A 23298-nucleotide genomic window follows, 5' to 3' on the forward strand; every position below is an offset into this window, starting at 1 on the left:
TTTCTGTTTAACATTGTGATGGAGGAGGTGAGAGAAGATGCGCCTTGGACAATGTTGTATGCAGATGACATCTTGCTGTGTGCAGATTCAAGAGAAGAAGCAGGAACTAAACTGGAAAGCTGGAGAAAAGTACTGGAAGAGAGAGGTATGAGACTGAGCAGAAGTAAGACAGAGTATATGTGTTGCACAGTGGGCGGCAGCCAGGAGACAGATCTGGAGCTGGAAGGAAATGTCATCAGGAAGGTGAGGGACTTTAGATATTTAGGTTCAACAGTGGAAGAAGATGGAGGAGCTGAGAAGGAAGTGGGATGCAGGATACAAGCAGGTTGGAGGAACTGGAGGGAGATGTTATGCGGTAAGAGGGTGCCGATCAATCTGAAAGACAAAATCTATAGGACAGTAGTGAGGCCAGCTATGACGTATGCTATAGAAACTGTGGCCCCTGAGGAAAAATAACATCAGCAGGATGGAAGTAGCAGAGATGAGAATGCTTAGGTGGATGTACGGTGTGACCAGAAAGGATCGTCTGAGAAATGACTATGTAAGGGGAACAGTGAAAGTTACGAACTTAGGAGCGAAGGTACAGGAGGCAAGGTTGAGATGGTTTGGTCATGTGATGAGGAGGGAGGACAAATATGTGGGAAGAAGGGTCATGCAGATGGATGTGCAAGGAAGGAGGAAGGTAGAAGATAGAAGAGGGATGTGCAAGGAAAGTAGAAGAGGAAGTCCTCTTCTACCAGCTCCCTCCATCTCTTCTTTGGCCGCCCACACTATGGAAGCGTTGGCAGCCAAAGAAGAGATGGAGGGAGCTGGTAGAAGAAGACTTGAGGATGAAGAACTTGGATGTGGTGACAGCACAAGACAGAGACAGAAGGATGTGGAGGGGACTCCTCATCAACAGTGACCCCACTTAAGTGGGAGAAGCTGCAGAAGAAGAAGAATTAAATTAGTATCCTGATTCTAATATTAGTATTTAATATTTTAATTTTTGTCTTCATTCTGACAGCATCCTTTATTGTAAAATTTCATAACATTGAAGTACATATTTTACTTAAGGTTTCACTCCGAGATTGATGCAGGTAAATGGCCCATGCTTTTATTTTTTTATTTATAAATAAATCTTTATATATGGATTGTGTAATTTTTATTTTTGGAGAATTTCATGCCACTATTCTTTATTTTCTATTTTTTTAGACATTAATTCATGATAAGCGCTTACAAGATGATATTTTAAATTATCAATTCCAACAAAGAAGTTTGGACAAGATGCAGAAGAGGCTTACTGAATTCTGCCTGCGGCAACAGATTTTTTCAGGTTAAATTCTATATTTTATGCTGATTCTAAATGATTACAATAATGTTACATCGTTATTGTAATCATTTTAATAGATCAAAACACAATTAAATAAATTTAGTAAAAAACATAATCTTCTATTTCTTTAGTTTCTCTAATATTTCACTAGCATTGTCAGAGTAACTGGAGTGGCTATAAGGTAAACATAACATTCACTAAAATCAAAATTATTTAGAAAATCACATATTATGATGCAGCATCCGTGTTTCTAATTAAAAAAAAAAAGAAGTAGCATAAAGATATTTCATTGTCATCATCATCAGATTCCATCAAATTTCTCAAAGGGTGTATAGAATACTTTGCACATGTATACCCTTTGAAGGTGGAGAGCAGGGTTTCTCAACCAGTGCTCTGTGGGACCCTGGTGTACTGCAAGAGATCATGATCAAACAAAAAATAAACATCATATATATATAAATCTACCATATATATATATATATATATATATATATAAAATGATAAGCCTTTTTGTCACGTTTTTTGAAACTCAGGGGCTACCCTGAGTGTCGAGTCAGAATTCAAGGATAACCGGCCTACCAGTCCGGAACTCGGGGGGTTGGGCACCAGGGGGGGCATAGCCCTCCCTTAGTAAAATATAATAATTTTTATGCAGGCATTCTCTGAGACCTGAAATTTATTTTAAGGACTCCTCCAGGGTGAAAAGATTGAGAAAGGCTGGTGTACAGGATAATGCACACATGATAATATGAGGCATGTTCAAAAAAAGAGACTAAACTTTTTAAATAGTGCACTAACTGGCACAGAGAGTGCACTGCGGCTACTGAGCGCACCTAGCAGCAGGTTTTGACAACAAATTGCCATTTGCCCCATTCTGCTGTGAGCATTAGTCGTTGAGTTACATCCGCTGAAGTGAGCATGTGCACAAGCTGTTTGTCAGAGTAGTGACAAAGTGAAATGAAAGAGCTTAAAGAACAACGTGTGTGACTATGATGGTGAAACCAAGATGCAATTGTCACAGTGCATGGGAAAAGGGTCTCCTCAACCAAAAAAAATTACGGATGAGTTGGTCAAAGATCAAGGTGATGTGTTGTGTTTTTTGATTGGAAAGGCATTGTCCATTATGAATTTATACCACTTGCTCAGATGGTAAACAAAAAGTTGTACCAGGAAGTTTTAGCGTGTTTCAGGGATGCTGTGCAGGAAGAGACCTGAATTGTGGGAAAACCAGACTTGGATGTTGCACCACAACAATGTGCCAGCTCACATGTCGCTCCTCATCTGCAGTTATATGGCAGAATCAGACATCCATTCCCCATCCACTCTATTCTCTGGACTTAGCCCCAGCAAAATTTTTCCTGTTTCCCAAACTTAAAACCACTTTGAAAGGACATTGTTTCCAAACCACAGAGGAGATTCAGGAAAATGCAATAAGAGAATTGCATGCCATCACCAGTAGAGGGTACTACTTTGAAGGGTACAGTGCTTAAAATGTTGTAAAATGAACATCTTTATAACAAAAGTTCGGTTCTTTTTTTGAACACTCCTTGTATACATGATTATGACTGCATTATTGCTATCTGCCTATTAAATTTCCTTCTAAATTAATCTGTTATTGCCAGGTCTCTATTGTAGTCAAATCCAACATTTTGTTCTTCTAAGGATCTTTTATCTGCATCAATCCACCTAGCTCTTAGTTGTTTTCTAGGTCTTTTTCTTACCTTTATGATAGCTCTACTTCAGTCATCTGGAAATGGGCCTTCTCATTAGATCAGTGTAGATTGTAAAATTTTTATCCTTCTCTATTTAAGCATTTCTAGTTAAATATTACCTACTCCAGTGGCATTTCCACATTTTGGGTTTCTGATTGGTTTTTCTACCTCAAGTATTGATATGTATTCCTGATTTCATTCCTCTCGAGTATTTTTTACTACTATTTTGTCACAGCTTGTTTCGTTTAACAATCTTTCAGCATAATTACTTCAGACTTCCAAAATACAGTCATCCCTCGATTTACATCCGGGTTCCGTTCCATTCAGCAGGATGTAAGGCGAGTCGGATGTAAGTCATTTGATACATTAAATCAACAGAGTTATGGAGGTTAGGGACTTAACCGTAATAATTATACTGTCATTTTAATTTTTAAACCTTATTATAAAACTGTACTGTGTGTTACTGCCACTATAAAACAGTAGAATAATGACCCAAATCTTCCTCCACAATCACATCTTCATTACCTTCTCTGTGTGAATGATCAGGCTGTGGCTCTTCTGGTGTAGCCTTTGTTTTTTTGATGAAAATGTCCAATGTGCTTTGCTTATTCCTCTTCCTCTTTTCAACATAAATTTGTTTATAGCAAGCAAATGCATCATGTACTTTCATTTCTGTTATTAAGTAGCATTGGGGGTCCATGTCTTTAGCCATTTTGAGAATATTGCTGACCGCAAAGAACATTTCTGCAAGACCCTTCACTGTAAATTGTTTAACTACCTCTTCCTGTTTCTCATTTCCCTCTTCCTTTTCTCGTTTTTCCTCTTCTGCAACAGTTGTTCCTCCAGTTCGACCAATTCTTCATGGTCAACTCTTCAGGGGAACTTTCTGAGTTGAATTATGTCGTCATCATTCACTTCGAGATTCAGATTGTTTGCTAGGCCCACTATTACAGATTTCCAAAATCATGTACAAACCTTTTTTAATGTTTTTTTCCATATGCCACTCGTACATTGAGAGGTCACTTCATCCCAAGCCACAGCAATATTTTTAATAACATGATAAATATTGATTGTTTTCCAGAGTTGCATGAGAGTCTGATCATTTCCTTCAGTAGCATAAATGGCTTGTGAAAAAGTTCTTCATAGATAATAAGCCTTAAACACTGCAAGAACTCCCTGATCCATCGGTTTGATCAATGAAGTAGTCTTTGTAGGGAGAAACATGACCTTGAACTTGGTGAAGATCACCGCTATAAGACGTATGACCTGGAGCATTATCTAGAATTAATAAAATTTTAAATTCTACATTTTCTTTCACACAATAGCATTTTATTTCACTGGCATAACAGTTGATTAAGGCATCCTCAAACAATTTTTGAGTCATCCACCACTTATTGTTTCGATAATGATCTGGGAGTATGCTTCGTAATGTTTTTGAAGATTCGTGGATTCTCACTCTGCCATATCACAAATGGTTTCAGTTTATATCCAGCCACATTACCCATAACAGAATCGTAATATGGGCATTAAGAGCTTTGAAACTAGGTATAGATTTTAGCTTTTTGTGGATGAATGTCCAGTCGGGCATTTTTTTCCGAAAAAACAAGGACGTCTCATTCATATGAAATATTTGCTGTGGCAAATAATTTTCCTCCGTAATAATTTTATCCAATTTTTACACAAACTCCTTGGCAGCCTTCTCAGCACTTGCAGATTCCCATACATTTTCACATTATGCAGCGCAAAATGTTGCTTGAATCTCATGAACCAACCAGAAGAAGCATTGAATTCTTAGTCGTAATCGGGTTCTGCTTTCTCCTTCAACATGTTGAAGAGTCAATCAATCAACATATGGTCACAGTCTTAAGGGGGGGGGGGGTGCTTTTGGTTCAGGTCCTCTGTCCATGATGCAAGTAGCTTTTCAATATCATCCATAGGATCTTGTCATTGCTTTGTCACTATCGTCCATTTAATGAAAGCAGATCCTTTCACAGCCTCTATGATTTTATTCTTATTTTTCAAAATGGTCGTCACTGTAGAATGAGACCATCCGAAGTCATGTGCAATCACATTGATGGGCTTACCAGCTTCATGTTGCCTTATAACTTGCAATTTCGTTTCAAGATCAATCGCTCGCCTCTTTTTCTGTGATTCTTCACTAGGTTTTTTGATTGTGCATGTAGGGGTCAAGTTGCACAAAACATCGTGAAATATTTAACAATAAATACACAAATAACCCATTTCTCAAACACAAAATCAACAGAGAAACTGTAGAAGACACATGCTGACTGCCGAGTGAGGTTGCCGCTGAAAACGCTGTTGCAACTGTGCATGCTTTACCTTATGCTTGCTTGCATCTTGTTTGAAAATATAGTCGAAAATGTTATTTATTCCCTTATGGGATCACGGATGTATCTTCAAAAGGATGTAACTTGAATGGACATAAGTCGAGGGATGACTGTATCTTTATTGTCAGTTTTTATTCATGTTATTGTCTCTTTTTTCTTTTACATTACTCTTTTTCTTCCATTCCTAAGCTTTTTCAAAACAGCCTGCAGAACATTTTGCCACCTTTATGATATTTATCTTCTTACCAAAGGTTTTTCACTCTCTTCTGTTTAGGTACTTTGGAATGTTGCTTAGCTGTCTTACATATTTCTCTGTATTCTCTCTCTCAGGGCACCTGTTCAGTTTTATCACAGAATCTTCATGGTTTGGATCAGGTATTTTTGAAGATTTTTTTTTTTTTTGAACTGTATCTCAAATGTAAGAAATTTACATGCGTCACTCTTATTTAGATTTGGATGATATGGAAAGTTTTTTTGCAGTTCTTTCAAACTTACAAATGTAAAAGAACTGCAGTGAAAAAGTGTTATATTCTACCATTTGATAGGATGATCTTGATATAGTGTTATACTTTTTGATATGGTCTTATATTGCCATTATCATCCAATCTGGACTTACCAGGTTGATGGAAATGGATGTAGTTCGTTCATGTTCATGTGCATAACCTCAGCAGAACAACTGGTTTAACCACAGTAATTGAGCCAAATGAGAATGAGATGTAGTATACACTGGGAAGGGACCAAGGATACATCTTGTCTGTTATAAAAAGAAAAAAGCTTTTGAACTGAGGAGAAGGATGTAGCAAACTATAAATTTTGTAGGACGTGGGCAAGTTTTTCAGAAACATCTTCCACATAAAGTAACAATTATACAGTACTAGTTTCAATCTGAGGATTATTTTATCTAAATAATTATTTGGTATCCTATTTATAAGTGATATTTTGTAACTATTTATACTTTACAATTTAAACATTATTATTGTTATCATCCATGGAATCAAAATACTCATGGTGAGACGTTTCTCACTCTCTCTCTCTCTCTCTCACACACACACAGCTCATCAAACCATGCCTTAATTGTTTTGGTTTATGCTGAGTTATGAGTTATCATCATCATCATCATCAAATTCCTGCCATGTACCCTCAAGGGATGTACAGGATATGATAGTACTACATGAAAAAAATTACATCATTACTAACTTCTTATCTAAAATTTTCCTCCAAATCAGTCTGTTACTTGTCAAGACTCTAACATTATCAGATTTTATATTTCCATCATCTAAGGCACTTTGTACTGTATCAATCCACCTATATCTTGGTCTTCCTCTGGGTCGTTTTGCTGCCAACCTGGCAGAAAAATGTTTTGCTAATCTTTCCTCGACCATTCTGTTTAAGTGACCATACCACCTGAGATTAGCTCTGCTAATGCATTCCTGGATGCTGACAATGTCAAATTCTTTCCTAATATCCTCGTTTTTTAATATGATATTGCCATTGATGCCATCTGTTCATGCCTATAATCTTTCTCAGGACTCTCATAACTGTGGTCTCTAGTCTTTGGTCAAGTGTCTTACTTCTGACCCAGCTCTCAGATCCATAAGTTAAAATTGGTTTGAACACAGTCTTGTATACAGCTTATTTAGTGTTCCAACTAATTTCTTTCTTATTCCATATGAATTTATTCAATTGACTTCCCACCATACCAGCTTTGCTGATTCTGTTGTCTATTTCTATATTTAATTTACCATCTTCAGTAAAAATCATGTCTAAGTAGCTGAAATGTTTTACTTGTTCCACAGGTTCTCCATTCACAACACAGTTGACATTTTCAATGATTCTGCCTATTTTCATTGTCTTTGTCTTTTTATTGCTGACCTTCATACCATATCTATTACAACAGCTATTCAATTTAGTCAGAGAATCTTGCAGACTTGTAGCGGATTTATTTAGAAGTATAACATCATCCGCATAAAGCAAAGAGCTGATATTAACATCTCCAATTTTGATATCAGGTTTAATACCACATTCCTTCATAATGTGATCCATATAGATAATGAATAAGAGAGGGGATAATGTACATCCTTGTCTCACACCAGATTTAACATTAAACCATCTTCCTGTACTTCCTTCAATTCTAACTGCTGACTTACAACTCAAATAAAGACTAAGTATTGCTTGATATAATTCCCCATTGACACCATATAACTGCAGCATATTGAATAGCTTCTCTCTTGGCACCTTGTCATATGCCTTTTCCAAATCGACAAAACTTAAATACAGATCTTTGTTGTATTCCCATGCTTTCTCGACTATTTGTCGTAAAGTGAAGATCTGATCCTGACAGCCTCTATTTGGCCTGAATCCAGCTTGTTCTTCACCAAGCTTTTCTTCCACAATTCTTCTCAACCGTTTCTCAAGTATACTTGCATAGATCTTGCCAGGAACACTCAGTAGGGAAATACCTCTGTAATTCTCACATTCAGTTTTATTTCCCTTTTTATATATGGGTACTATGAGAGCTCTACTCCAATCATCGGGAATTCGTCCCTCTGTCCAGGCTTTCTGAACTATGCAGTGCAGCCACTGTAAGACTTTTATACCACCATACTTCAGCATTTCTGGTCGAATATCATCTACTCCTGCTGCCTTTCCACATTTCAAGCCTTTGATGGCTTTTTCTACTTCACGTATGGTTATGTATTCCTGACTGCATGCCTGGTGCTGTCATCACTGCTTGTTTCATTTAGCAGTTTTTCAAAGTAATTACTCCATACTTCAAGGATATCTTTTTCTCCTGTTTTCATGTCACCTTTATCATCTCTAACTCCTTTTACAGCACTCTTTCCTCCATTCCTAAGCTTCTTCAACAACCTCCAGAATATTTTGCCACCTTCTTGATATTTATTTTCTATATTCTTGCCAAAGTCCTCCCATGACTTTTGTTTAGCTAGTTTTACACACTGTTTAGCTTTCTTACATTTGTCTCTGTATTCTGTAAGAGTAAAAGCTGACTTATTTGCCAGGAACTTTTGATATGCTTTCTTCTTTTCCTTCACTGCCTCTTTGACTTCCTGTGTCCACCAGGGAGTTCTGATTTTTTTATCCTTGCACACAACCTCACCACATGCCTCTCTGGCAGAATCAATCAATGTTTTCTTCAGAGTTTGCCACTGAATCTCTAAGATTTGATTCCTGTTCTCAAACTCTTTCATTTTCTTTTCAATAATCTTTCTGTATTTTAGTCTACAGTTCACATCTGAGAGCTGCTAAACTTTTATTCACTTTAAAACTTTCTTACATGTTATTCTTTTCAATATGAAATTCAATTTTATCCTGCTCAAGACTAAATAGTGATCACTTCCAATTTCAAATCCTCTGTACACTCTGGTGTCCTGCACCAGGGAGAAAACATCACTATCAACAATAACATAGTCAATGAGACTTTTCTTATTCCTAGCCTCTTCTCTCCATGTGAATTTGTGCACATTTTTATGTTGGAACATGGTGTTAGTAATAACCAGTCCATGTCCTGAGCAGAAATCCAACAGATATTTGCCATTATTATTAGCTTTTCTCTTTTCTCCAAATTTTCCCAAAATATTTTTGTATGTCTCACAATCATTTCCTACTCTGCTATTTAGATCCCCAACAAGGACCAACTTTTCCTTTTTCATTGTGTCAGTTGCTTTTTCTAAAGCCACAAAAAATTCCTCCACTTCTACCTTAGTAGAACCTTCTGTGGGACCATAGGCACAAATAAGTCTCATTGTCCAGTTCCCCATTCTCATATTTGCCCACATTACTCTACTTGAGACTGACTGCCATTCAAGAAGATTAGCCTCGTATTTTGTGTTGAATACTATGGCTACTCCTTCTTTTCCTTGATTGTCATTGCCTGAATATAACATTTTGTATTTATTGCTCAGAAAGATCTCACCAGTTTTGGTCTTTTTTGTTTCAGTCACCCCTATTATGTCGATCTGGTATTTATCTAATTCCTCAGCTAGCTCCATTTCTTTGCTATTCAGGCTTCTTACGTTGATAGTACCGATCTTTAACTCTGGTGATGTTGAATTGGGGTTTGTTTTCAGATTTGTTCCAGTTATGAGTTATTATGGTTTAATTAACAAGACATTAACAGAAAAAACCCCAGCAAAATATTAGCAACTAAGTAAATAATATATTTATTTACTTAGTTGCTGCTATTTTGCTGGTTTTATACCCAGAATCTTCAGAGCACAAACAGTTTGCCACAATACTCAAACAGCAACAATTAGTTAATAATGAAAACATTTTAAAATTAATTTGGTGCCATCTATTGCTGGATACATTAAATACATTCACTATCTCTATGTTGAGCACAGTCTCAGGTAGTGCATTCCAGTAATTCACTGCTCTCCACGTAAAACTCTATTTCTCTCCCCCCCCCCTCCATGCCACACCTTCTGTATACAGCTTCAAGAAATAACCTCTTTCTCTCTAACTTCTCCTGTTCTATGAAAAATCTTTTCTACATTAATCTGGTAATTACTCCTTGCAAACTAATATGTCTCATTATATTCTATCTCCTCCTCTAGTTATCTACTAGATTATACAAATTGCATTTTCTCAACTTTTTTTCACACTCAGCATTCTAGAGACCAAAAATCGTCTTAGTCACTCACCTCTGGAACCTTTCCTATATCTCTTTATCATTTGAAAGCCAGATGACCTAATTTGTACATAGCAATATGTGGCCTGATCAAGGTCTTATATAATGGACCCATAATCTCCTTAATTCTACATTTCCACACTGGCAATGATGCAGTTTCCTCTGCACCATTGCCAGAATCTGTTGTGCTGTCCTCACAATTTGAGGCCATCATTTTCCCTGTATTAGGCTTGATTGTGACCAAGTAACTTGGCTTTTTAGAAACCTAATTAATGCTCTGATAGAATAATTAATTTTATCAACATAATGCATTCTCTCTCTGTGTCAGTTGTTTGCATGTGTGTGTGTATTCTCTGGTTGGTTTGCCCATTTTGCAGAATGAAAAACAGAAGTTTCTAGAAAAGGGTTTCCTTACCACCTTCACAAGATCAGTTAACTTAATTGCAGAGTCCTTATTAAGTTTTCTTTGCATCTTAGATGGAATTTGAAACTAGGTCTTTCCAACCGAAGAGTATTGTTGTAGTTATTGACTGAACTGGAGAGGTCTCTTTATTATATATTTATAATAAGTTACTATAAATTTAAAACTATTTGTATTTTGTCAAATTAAAATCATTATAGTAAACATTATAACATTATATGCTATTTAAAAGAATGCTTAGATATTCCATAACTTTTGTAATTTGACAACATAAACAGTTGTCTGTATGATAATACAGTGTATATTCTTTCTCTGTCTTGTGTGTGTGTGTGTGTGTGTGTGTGAGCACCAGCCTATAGAAAATTTGACAATATGGATCACTGCTAATAGCCCAAGTTATCTGCACTGTTATTGCTGTAAAGACATGTATCTTTTTTACAACTGCTACAAAATTGACACTGGTCATTGTTGAATTCACAAATTAATTAGCATAAATTACAAAGCACAATTTCCAAAATTTTAAGATGGACATTTCTGTTAAGATTCTTCAATTACAGAATGAAATTTGCTTTGATATAGGATCTGTGTTTACTTCCACTTGATATTATACTGCGCATGGTCAGCCAAACTTGTTTTTTCTGTTTTAAAGAAATAATGTAATCCTTATGTTAACAAAGATAAATACATGGTGTTTCAAAAGGGGTATAAAACTTTCAATGACAATAGGAGGTAAATAGCAATAGATGAACAACTTTTATTACTGTGCAAATGTAGCATAACACTTGAAGTTTCAATACAGACAGTTCAAGTTCGATATGACTGCCTCCAGTAATTCTGTAGACGTCCCATCTGTAATCAATTTCCTGCTATATGTGGCAGAGCATATCTGGTGTAATTTCAGCAATGGCGACAGTAATTCTGGAATGCACCTCATCCAAATTGGCTGGTAGTGGTGGTACAAACATTTGATCTTTCACAAAGCCCCACAAGAAAAAATCTAACAGTGTAAGGTTGAGAGAACATAGTGCCCATGCTACAGGCACCCCTCTACCGATCCATCTGCCTGGAAAACGGGTGTCAAGGTATGAGACCTTATGTCTGTCAGGTAATGAGGAAGTCCTCTGTCGTGATCATCGTCATCTAATTGTGGTATTAGGTACCCTTGTGGCATGTCCAGATACATACCACCAATAACAGTAGACTCCGAAAAAAAGAAAGGTCAGTCCATACACTATCTTCTTGCTTATGGTGCAAAGAACGCTAGCCTTTGGGGTGCCGCAGACATGTTCTGTGATAGTGTGTGGATTTTCACTTCCCAAATTCTGCAGTTGTGAGTGTGAGTTGATTACTGCTGGAGGGTAGAGAAATGAATCTGATCGAGTAAGAAGCGATATGAAAGAGCAGGAGTGTAACGAAGAAGAGATTGAAGTGGTGGTTATGAAATGAAGACGTGGGTAGCTTGAGTATAGAGAGAGAGAACAAGACGCAGCGTGATAAAGATTGATGACAAAAAGGGAAGGGGATGACCTGGGATCAAGGGAAAACAGTTGGATTTGAAGAAGATTCTAGGATGAATAAGGAGAAAAAGAAATAGCTCGAGTTAAGTATGGAGAAGTAACATCTAATAAGTGGTATGAGTGAAACTTGTTATGGATCCAGGAATGAGCTATTATGTTTGTATACACTTGCTAGAAGTGTTAGAAACAAGGCAAATGAAATAGTTTCATTGATTGGGTCTGTTCACCCAAAAATTGATGTAATAAGTGAGACAGCTGGATGAGAATGACATCCTGACAGGAATAGAGATGGAAAGGTATAATGTGTTTTGTAAAGATAGATACAGTAAAAAGGAGGAGGAGGAGTGTTATTGATGATAGAGAAAGAGTTATGTCCATACAAGGTAGAGATGCAAGAGGGAAATAGTGACAGTGGTTTTGAGGCAGTATGGTCTGAGATAGAAGTGAATTGAATGAAATACTTAGATGTTGTTATAGACTTGGTAATGTGGATACTAGTGACCATGAAATGTATAATCAAATTAACAAAGCAAATAAGAAAAGGGTGACCATTATGGGCAATTTTAATTATGGCAATATAGACTGGGATGATGATGAGATAGCAACTGGAAGTAAAGAAAATGAGGTTCTTCAGTTTTTGAGGGATAACTACCTCAGGCAGTATGTAACAGAGGCATTAAGATTGAAGATGTTATTATAAATGAGGAGTCAAATCACCCTCCAATTGGTGCAATTGGTGAGAGTGACCATGAAGTGATTACCTGGGTGGTTGCCAGCAGTGTGAGTAAAGGGTATTATGCCGAACTACAAGGCTGGTGATTATAAGAAGCTCAAGAGACAGCTTGCAGGTGTAGCATGGTATGAGGAGTTGGGTGTAAAGGAGTTCAATGCTGCTTGAGTGATATTCAAGAGCTGTCTAGTAGAAGCAATGTGTAAATGTATTCCAAGGGTCAGGAGGTTGAATATCGTTATCCTCAATGCTTTCAATGGCTGCAACGCTGGTTTTCCATCTGCCCCTGTAATTTGCAGCTGCTCTTGCTTTCGAATTCCATCATTCTTCTCCAAGTTAATTTTGGGCAACCTCTAGAGCATAGGTTCCTAAACTTTTTCGGGCCACCGCCCACTTTGCAAGACAAAAATTTTGTAACACCCTCCATTATAACAGTTTTCCGCGTTCAAGCCATTTGATATTTTTGACGTAAATAGCAACTAATCATACATTACTGCTTATGCCATTAAATTTTTAAAAAGAAGTGGCCAATATGTGCTTCATCTTGAACACAGTTATTGCTATACCGATTTTGGTGAAACGTAGCCCATATGTAAAGATTGTAAAATGTATGCTCGAATAACATTATGCACAGTTTCATACATTGGTTTAAATATGAAAATATTGAATACAATTAAGAGATTACATTACATTAGTAAGAATCTTATTGTAATAATTAAAACACCATTAAATATATTACAAAATTGTTTATTTCTAACTTATAAAGTAAAAATACAAAGCAAAATAACAAATTAATGTGAAGTTTCATATAATGGTTTAAATATGAAAATTCGGAATACATATTAAGAGATTGCATTACATTAGTAAGAATCTTATTCTAATAATTAAAACACCATCAAATGTATTAGATGGTTTATTTCGAATTTACAAAGTAAAAATACAAAGAAAAAATAACAAATCAATGTGAAGGATGAGCCTGGTGCATTTTTAAAAGTTTGTAAATATCGGGTTCAACTTTCGTTAAAAACAGTCGTAAATTGCCACGCTCAGTTATATGCAATCGGTTCCTTTTCTTAGATAGTAAATTCACTACAGCACTAAACCCACGCTCAACCAAATAAGATGGAAATGCAATTAAAATTTTCTTCACTATTTCCCATAATCCAGGGTACAGTGTCGGTATTGATTTTTGAAGCCATTACTCTTGGTATCCAGTTTTGAATTTTATTTTTAGTTCTTCATTTGTTGTGAGTTCTATGAGTTCCACTTCTAAATTTGATGATCCTGCTGTGCTTACATGTGAGAAAGGATCTAGAACCCAATTTGGTATATTCATGTTTAGAATATCCTTGAATCGCTCATTGAAATCAGCATGGAGAACCTCCAAGTGTTGGCAGTATGTAAGTAAATCTTCCTTTTTGAGAGACACTGCTGCTAAATTTGAAAAGTGGCTATATTCCCCTCCGCCCATATTCCGCTTGAACAGAAGAAGTTTTCCTACAAAAGCGGCAATAACGTTTTTTGTTTTAATTCAATTCAATTCATCACCTTATAGTTGTAGATTGACTTCATTAAATATTTTATAGAGGTCTGTCAAATAAGCGATGTCATTTTTGGATGTAATCAGGTTGGCCCGCAATCCGTCGTCTCTGTTTTCTAGGAACTCTAGTACTGAATCAAACAAATTGTAAAATCGATTCAGACAAATATCTTTTGAAAGCCAGCGAATTTCTGTGTGAAGCAGCAAATGATTGAAATCTTCATCGTTTTCCTACAAAGTTGGCTAAACAATCTGTCACTCAATGAATTGCTTCTAATCTTGTTGACTACTCTAATAACGTAATGAAGCAACATGTGCAGGCGTTCACTTAAATTTTTCGCAACCAAATGTTGACGATGAAGAACACAATGTATAGCGAGTACATTTGGTACTGCTTGTTTCAAATGTGCTATGAAACCCTTGTGGTGCCCTGTCATTGCTGGAGCACCATCAGTAGCAGCAGACAAAATATTACGAATAGGAATGTCTTTCTCTTGAAAAAACTTATTCATGATATTAAACATAGATTCTCTCTTTGTATCTGCTTCCAAGTTTTTAGCAAATAATAATTCTTGACAAACTTTTTCTTCTTTTATGAATCATGCATATGATAAGAGTAGTGGTTCATTATTTGGGAGAGTTGATTCATCGAGTTGAATTGAAAATTGGCATGTCTTCAAATAATCGCACAATGATTTTTCAACGTCTTCAGCCATTTCATCGATTCTTCTTTGCACTGAATTATTGCTCAAAGGAATTTTCCTGATGATATCTGACGCTGGCTTATGAAGCACGGTGTTTATTACTTCTTTTACTGCCAGCCAGATTAATTTCTCACCAATTGTGTGTGGTTTTCCCGCTTTTGCGATTAATAATGAAATATGTATAAGAAGCTTGTAATCCATCATTATCTTGTTTAGTGGACAACGTAAAAAGTTTTGATATAGTTAGACGTTTAAAATATTTTTCTTCTAGTACTTGAAAATAGGACAAATCTTTATCCTTTTTGTCAGCATGCATTTTAGTCAAATGCTTTTGTAGCCTAGAAGGCTTCATTTGAAAACACTTTTTGGCAAATCAAGCACATGGGTAATAATTGGTTCGTAGGAGACTGAATAAAACCATATTTCAAATACTCAATACTGTACTGTTAACATTTCTTCTTATATTCAGACATAATGAAGTAATAAAATTTGCAAAAATATTCACAAAATAAAAGATTTAATTTACACTTTGTATGACTCCACTTATCTATCACACTTTCGACTGATGATTGTTGGCAAAGCACACAAAAAATAATGAAACTTATTCCTAAACCACTGGTATTTATAGATTTGAAATCTAGCCCAAATCGACTTGCATGCATTGACTTGTTTGCGATACCATCGTACTCATGCTTTGAACAAGTCACTGCAAGCACCTATATTCCTGTCAAAACATGCTGAATTGAGTGAATTACCTACGTAATAGCTGACCGACATACTACTAGTTAAGACTCGTCTGCTGCGTGGATAGACTAAAGCCTGTATGGCATGATCAATTTTTACAAAAGCAAAAAATGAATAAATTTTTTAAGTATATAAAAATAGAAGTTAAAATATCCTGTATGATAAGTTCAATTTTTTATTTTGCACGCAAGCGCATTTTGTTCGTCCGACCATGACATTGCCCAAATAATTATAAATAATAATTAATAAATAAAATAATTACACAAGAGATAAACAACAAACCTACAAAACATAACCAAGGAAAACAGTATAATGAGTTTCGAATAATATTTGCTTTGTTTTTTCCCTCTAGTTAGCAATATAAGTTGGTAGTAACTAGGCTAACTAAAATTTACGATTTTATTTCTTTCTTGCAATTATTATTTTTACTCGTAATATTAAATTATATAAAATTGGCTTTATTTTTGTACAAATCAATTAGAAAAGTGGTTTTATATATTTTATGTATATTTTGAAATGAAATATAACGAATATATTTGCTACTGTAAACATAACCTATTATACACACATATACATGCTCTATTTTCTCATTGACATAGAAAATTGACATCTATTTCTATCTGACATGGTAAATTTTCAAATGATTAAATAATTGAAATAGAAAATTGATCATGTAAGATGGGCATAAGATGAATTAAAATGCGATATTTAAATTTTAAATGATTATCTAATCGCAAAATCACGAAAATAATTAATTTTTAAATATATATATTATTAATTTCTTCTATTAAGAGCCACCGATCCCTAGACCTCCTGAACGCCCCCAAATGCTTCTGATCCCACTATAGCCTCCTAGAAGGTTTCAGCGCCCACTGGGGGGGGGGGGGGGGCAGTACCATCCACTTTGGGAACCTATGCTCTAGAGCATCTCTTTTCTGGTGCCCAACTCAATGCTACTTGGGGAATTCTTTTTATCCCCATGTGTAGAACATGACTGGTCCATTTCCATCTTCTTAGGCAAATCTCTTCATCAAAGAAAGATTTCTTTAAAAGTTCCTCGTTATTGATTGTATTTGGCCAGAAAATTTTTAAAATTCTTCTTAAACATTTGTTTTGGAAAATATCCAATTTATTACTTACTTTGTGCCTTGTAATTTCAGAGCTATATAGCAGTACTGCTCACACAATAGATTTATAGATATTAATTTTCACTTTAACTGTAATATTTGATGCTTTCCACAATTTATTTAATGACTTGAAACAGTTTTGTGCTTTAGCATTTCTTTGTAAAATGTCTTTGTCATTGATGCCTTATTAATTTATTATTGATCAAAGGTATGTAAAAGTATCAGCATCTTCAGTTGTTTAATTTTTTAACTTAATTTCTTTATTTGAATTTTCATTTATTCACATGACTTTGTTTTCTTCTTGCAATGAGCAAAAGTCGTAAGTTTTTAGCTGTAGGTCATTTAATTTGGAGGAGGAGCACTATGTCATCGGCAAAATCCAGGTCTTCCAGTGTGGATGTAAAGTCCCAACGCATTCCTTTCTTTTGATGATTAATTGAGTTTTTTTTATAATCCAGTCAATTAAGATTATATGTAATAGACCAGATAGAACACATCCTTACTAACTCCAGTTTCTATGATAAAGAAGTTTGTAAGTTTTTCATCTACTTCTGTGTACGACTTGCTGCCATAATGCATATTCTTGATAACTTTGAGAAATTTATAAGGTATTCTGTATTCTAATATTTTTTCTGTATTCTTCTAATTCTAATATTTTATTCTTATAATATAACTAGTAGAACAATGGCAGCAAAGACCATGTTGTCGTGCGATTTGAATTTGCAGGAGTTTGTACAGTGCAGTGTGTGTGAAATGCATTCATTGAAATAATTAAAGAATATGTGGAAGGAAATTGAAACCAGAGAAAGAGTGTATATTAAATGTTTCAAAAGTGAGCACCTGTTAGGTAACCAGAATTCAACCAATGATAGTAGAGTGGACAATATTGACAGTAGAATGGAAAATATGGGAATAAATGTTGAACGTGCGGCCGTGTAAATAGAGGAGAATGAAATGGAGATAAATAATGAAATAGCATGCTTGAATGTTATCCTGCATAGGACAAAGTGAAAAATTGCAGAAGCAGCAAGATATTAGCAGGGCTGAGAAGAAAAAAAAGCAGGCAGTCTGAAGTAGTAACAAAGACCGAGTGAACAAAAAAAAAAAAAAAAAAAGCTCAAGGAGAAAATTATTTACAGAGACTCAATGATCAGGGGAGTACTTAATGAAAGTGTTACAAAATCATGGTTCTCTGGTGCAAAAATTCATGATATTAGTCATGCCATAGATGCAAAAATGTAAGGTGAATGAACTGATTCTCTTGGTTGGCACAAATGATTTGAGAGGTGAGAAGTATTCTATGAGGGAGGATATAAAGGAGTTGTTAGAAGAGGCAAAACTGAAGAGCAAGTAGGTGAATATTGTAAGTCTCCTACCATGCTAGGATAGAGGTGAACTCAGGAGGAGGGCATTGATAGCTAATGAATCAATATGTAGGTTGTGCAGAAGGAATGATGTAAGAATTTGTGGATTGATGGAAAGAAGGATATTTGTATAATGCTGATGGACTACATTTAAATGGTTATTGTGTTAGGTGTCAGGCGAGTGCTTTCTTCATTAAGCATGCTGAAGTACATATTCAGGACAACTTAAGCAATTAGGATGGAAGCGGGTGAGTTTGTGTGAAGGCACCCATGAGTCAAGCGAGTGAGTGTGAGAATAACAAAGTGCAGAATCTAGTCTCTCAAGCAAAAATAATGAAAAAGGCCATCAATTTAGGAAGTAAAAGTGGGTGGGGGGGGACTAAGGGGATGTTGCAGTTTCTATATACTAATGCCAGAAGTATCAGGAATAAGAGGGAGGAGTTTTTAGCATTGGTTGCTGAAACCTTACCGAAAGTTATAAGCATTAGTGAGACTTGATCAACAGCAGATGATATAGTTACATTGATAGATGTGAAGGATTTAGTATTTTCAGGGAAGATAGAGGAAATGGGTACTGCTCATGATAGCAGATGAATTGCAGCCAAAAAGAATAGGGGATAAGGCAGGAGGGTGGCTGTTCATTTGAAGCAGTCTGGTGTAAGATCAAGGCCAGTGTTGGATCGTAGTTTCTGCCCAATCAAGTTTTATCGTCTTATATTCTCTCTCATTAGTATTTAACTAGTTGTAGGCTGATATATCATCAGAACATAAAGAAAATTTGTATTATACTGCGCCACTCTATGTACTGAATTGCATGAGCAACTTGATAAATCAACCTTCAACTGTACCAGGTTATTATAAAGCTGACTTTAGCCAAGGTTCTCACTATTAAGCAAAGCTCCCGCTTTTGGTTTGAAATATTTAATGAGCGGTTCAGTGAAAGAAAATCAGGCAAACTCTAGATTGATCTTAGATAAAAAAAAACAAAAAAAACATTCAATGCAGTGTCACATATAATCACATCATAACAAAATCTTCCAACAGGGACATTACAATTAAACGAATATAAAACTCTTGTTAAGATACTAGTACACTACTCATCTGAGCTTAAAATTTATAATTAAAAACTATATTAACAGATCTTATTCTTCTTGTTACAAAAACTTCTATCACAACCTCACTGACCAAGGTTACATCTCAAAACATTTTAAATATCAAATCAGTTCAAGATATTCGGAAAGAATACAACTCATGAACCATCAGACATTCATTTGTAATTCTCTAAGCTCAGTCAATCAAAATTAGTTCTTGTAAGTTCGAGATTCCTAAATTACAACAAATAGGCTTCTTAATATTCTCGTTCAGTCAATGAACACTTAATTCAATAATATAGCATTTGTCACTTGAAGAGGGAAAAGTCTTAGCACATCACACATTCAATCTTGACTCGCTGAATACAGCAACTAGGAATAAATTACTTTCGGTGGAATTAATTTTCGTTACGTCTCACTAAGTACAGTAAAGGTAATCTTACCAGGATATAGCTTCATCACATCATAAGGAGATCAAACAACATCTTTAAAGTCCTTGCTGACTTTTTACTATGTAGTAACACAAACTTAAAAGAATCTTCTATTTCCGAGATTGATTTATAGACTTGGGAGAATATAACCTTTTTGCACTTGGTTTAAATTATCTAACCATTTCTTCCTTTTCTTATACGTATTATCCTATGTCCTGCACTTTTCCACTGCTAGGCGTTAGGAAGTTTTGGTAGAAATCCAACTCCGAAAAAGGTCAGTTAAAATGCCAAGCGATTCCCGGTCCTTTCTATTCTGTTTTCTGCACGTCGAAATCCCTCTTCAGTCTTTAGCTACCGTTCTCTATACTCCCCCACTCGTTTCTCCTTTTTACTTTCGTTTTTGTGTCCACTCGTTCCTTTTTCTTGCCAGTAACTGGTTCTCACTGGTTTAGCTCACATCAAACTTGCTTTTCTCTTGGTATATGGTAGTTCACGCTCCAACATGCGCCAGGAGAAATTTGCATGATTTCTCACAACAACCAATCAAATGATATCATAAGGAATCTTCTGGATATATTAAAATTACATACATCACAGTTTCTTATATTATTATTAAAGGAATAAAGCAAATAAAATAAATGACACTTTAATACAGAGCCTTTCATGTCTATGATATACCCTAAAGTTACATAAATAAAATGAACTAACAAAACTCAAAAGGAATTACATGAATAACATTTTATAAGCAAGAGACCAACAAAATAAATTTAAATAAGTCCTGCTTATGATATGGTAGATCATGTTAATTATGAATGAAGTATTATTAATTATAAATATCTTCATTCACAATTTAACACCAGTAACACAAAATGTACGGTTGGTTTTTACAGCAGGATGATTTAAATAGGCTGTCAGTATGGGCAAAATATAATGGTGTCAGTTTAATCTGGAGAAATGTAAATAGATTACAAGTCGTGTACCACATTGATGGAACTGTATACTCCAGGAAATAGGTGAAGCTAGAGATTTAGGGGTGGTGGTACATAGAGAGCTAAAGTTTAGAGGACAAGTTGCTAAGGTAGCCCATAAGATTACTTGGCTATTGAAGAACACATTAACAACTAGAAATAAGGAAGTTGTATAATGAAACCTATGGAGCATTCATCTCTAAACATACACACATAACCACAGTAATAAGGGAAGTATTTACTTATTAAAAATCTTATTACTATGGTTACGTGTATATGTTTAGTCAAGGAAGTTGTTATTCCTCTTTATAAAGGCTTGATATGTCCACTGGATTTCTGTGCTCAGGTCTGGTCTCCTGGGTTTCTTAGGGATGAGGAAGCAGTGGAGAAGATTCAGAGGTGAGTGACCAAGATGATTAGTAGGTTGTGGAATGTTCCGTATGAGGATAGATTGAGGTTGTGTAGATTGTAGAAGTTGATTGACAGGAAAAAAAGAGGAGATATGATAGAAACATTTAATTTGCTTAAAGGGCTTTATAGGATTGTTGCAGGGGAAATGTTTCAACACTTGACCAGAGAGAATCAGGACTAGGAGTAATTCCTGGAAGTTGAAGAAAGGTGTCAGTAGTAGGGGTGCAAGGACTAGATCTTTTTCTTGGAGAATTGTGAATGAGTGGAATGGGTTACCAGAGAAGACAGTTGTGCCTTGTCTGTTAATGGGTTCAAAAAGAGGTATGATGGATTGTGTGGCTAGTTTGGGTCTTTCACAATGAGTCTTCAGACTCCATGGAGGTGTCCATTCAATAATAATAATAATAAAATGATAATTTCTGTCTTAGAGTGGCTCGCTTAGCTTCAAAGGAAAAGGCCTATAAAGTTTTCTTTGCAGTCATCCCAAAGGATGTGTCAGTCTTCTGGCTAAACCAGAGTCATCAAATATGATAAACTTTCCTAACTATTTTATAGATAATCAATTCATACTAGTAGATATATTCACAATAATAGGTATAACTGAATTTACTGATAATTTTAAGGCATATATAATTCACAGACCAACCAATAGCGAATATTGCCGATCAACTGGATAAGCATAATATACCGCATCATTCACTCATAACAAATACATTTTTGATCTACAGATCAAGATCTTAATAACAGAATCACCATCTTACATGAAAGAATTGCTGCAAAAACATAATCACACCACTTAGAATATTCAATTTTTAGACCAACTTAAAACCAATCCTGAATGATCACATCTTTGTTACATGCCACAAGGACAGGTAACTACCTCTATTTTATTCAGGAGTCTAATAGGTTCCTTGTTATTACAATATTTCTTTGAGAAACAGGTAGATGTAATAAGGAACCGATTAGACTCCTGAGTAAAATAGAGGTAGTTAGCTATCCTTGTGGCATGTAACAAAGATGTGTTCATTCGTGATTGGTCTTATGGTCAATAAGTCTAGTTATTTTCATCTTGCCTAGAGCTATTATTATTATTACGGGCAACTCCAAGGAGTCCTTAGACTCATCGAGGGAGGCCCCAAACATCATGTCAAGAACTATTCAGCTTTGCACAGTATCTATCATACTTTGCTTTGAACTCATTCACAGTCATGGCACCTACAACAGACTCTGGAAGCTTATTCCCCTCATTCACCACTCTCCAAGTAAAAAACCTAGTTCTAACACCCTTGCTAACTACATTCTTGCTCAGTTTCCATGGATGGTCCGTAGTTCTCCCACCACCAGACCTGTTCTGAAAAATTTCCTCTGAATTAATCTTGTAAAAAACCCTCAGTAACTTGAATGTCTCAATCATATCACTCCTTTTCTGCCTATCCAGTTTCTGTAACCCACAAATCTTCAACCTGTTCGCATAAGGTTCATTCCATAGACCAGTTACCATCTTGGTCACTCGCCTCTGGATCATCTCTACCTCCTCCCCATTACCAAGAAACCCTGGCACACAGTAGTCAAGATGGGATCTTATCAAGGCTTGATAAAGAGGAACAATAACTTGCTTGTCCCTGCTTGTCAAAGTATTCTTCGGTAATCAAGTGATCTGATGAGCTGATTTAGCCACTTTTGCTATGTGGCCCCGAAACTTCAACTCCCTATCCACCAACACTCCCAAGTTTCTGGCTTCTTCGATTTCCTGGAGTACGGTTCCACCAATGGGTACACTACTGATAATCTTTTCACCCCAAAATGCATAATATTTCACTTTGCCACATTAAACTAACATCTATTCTCCTTAGACCAGTCTATCCAGATCATCCTGCAAAATTTTGACATCACATGTATTCGCTATTGCTCTACCCAACTTGGCATCATTGACAAATAACTGAACAATTCCTCTCGGATCCTTTCCTATATCATTAATGAACAAATTAAATAGCAGTGGTCCAAGAACAGAACCGTGCAGCACACCACTAGTCACAAGCCTTCTTTTAGACTCTACTCTTGAATAAACTACTCTCTGATATTTCTCCATCAACCACCCTCCTATCCATCTCACCAACCCTATATCCATCTCCATGTGCTGCAGTTTACTGATTAGAATTCCATGCAGTATCCTGTCAAAAACTTTTGCAAAGTCCAGCAGTATCAATGTAAACCCATTTCCTTTATTCAA

General features: G+C 35.7%; 1 protein-coding gene across 1 annotated transcript in view; it reads left to right on the forward strand.

The window, feature by feature from the left end:
• LOC150106305 (rho-related BTB domain-containing protein 2-like) overlaps positions 1 to 23298 on the forward strand; it is a 363993-nt gene that overhangs the window by 216231 nt on the left and 124464 nt on the right. The window contains 1 exon segment of the mRNA XM_090392338.1: positions 1195 to 1315. Within this exon segment, the coding sequence (XP_090248464.1) occupies positions 1195 to 1315 (121 nt within the window).

This window comes from Typopeltis vanoorti, chromosome 5, assembly GCF_054136105.1.
Source record: "Typopeltis vanoorti isolate ZY-2024b chromosome 5, IOZ_Tvanoo_1.0, whole genome shotgun sequence".
Taxonomy (NCBI): domain Eukaryota; kingdom Metazoa; phylum Arthropoda; class Arachnida; order Uropygi; family Thelyphonidae; genus Typopeltis; species Typopeltis vanoorti.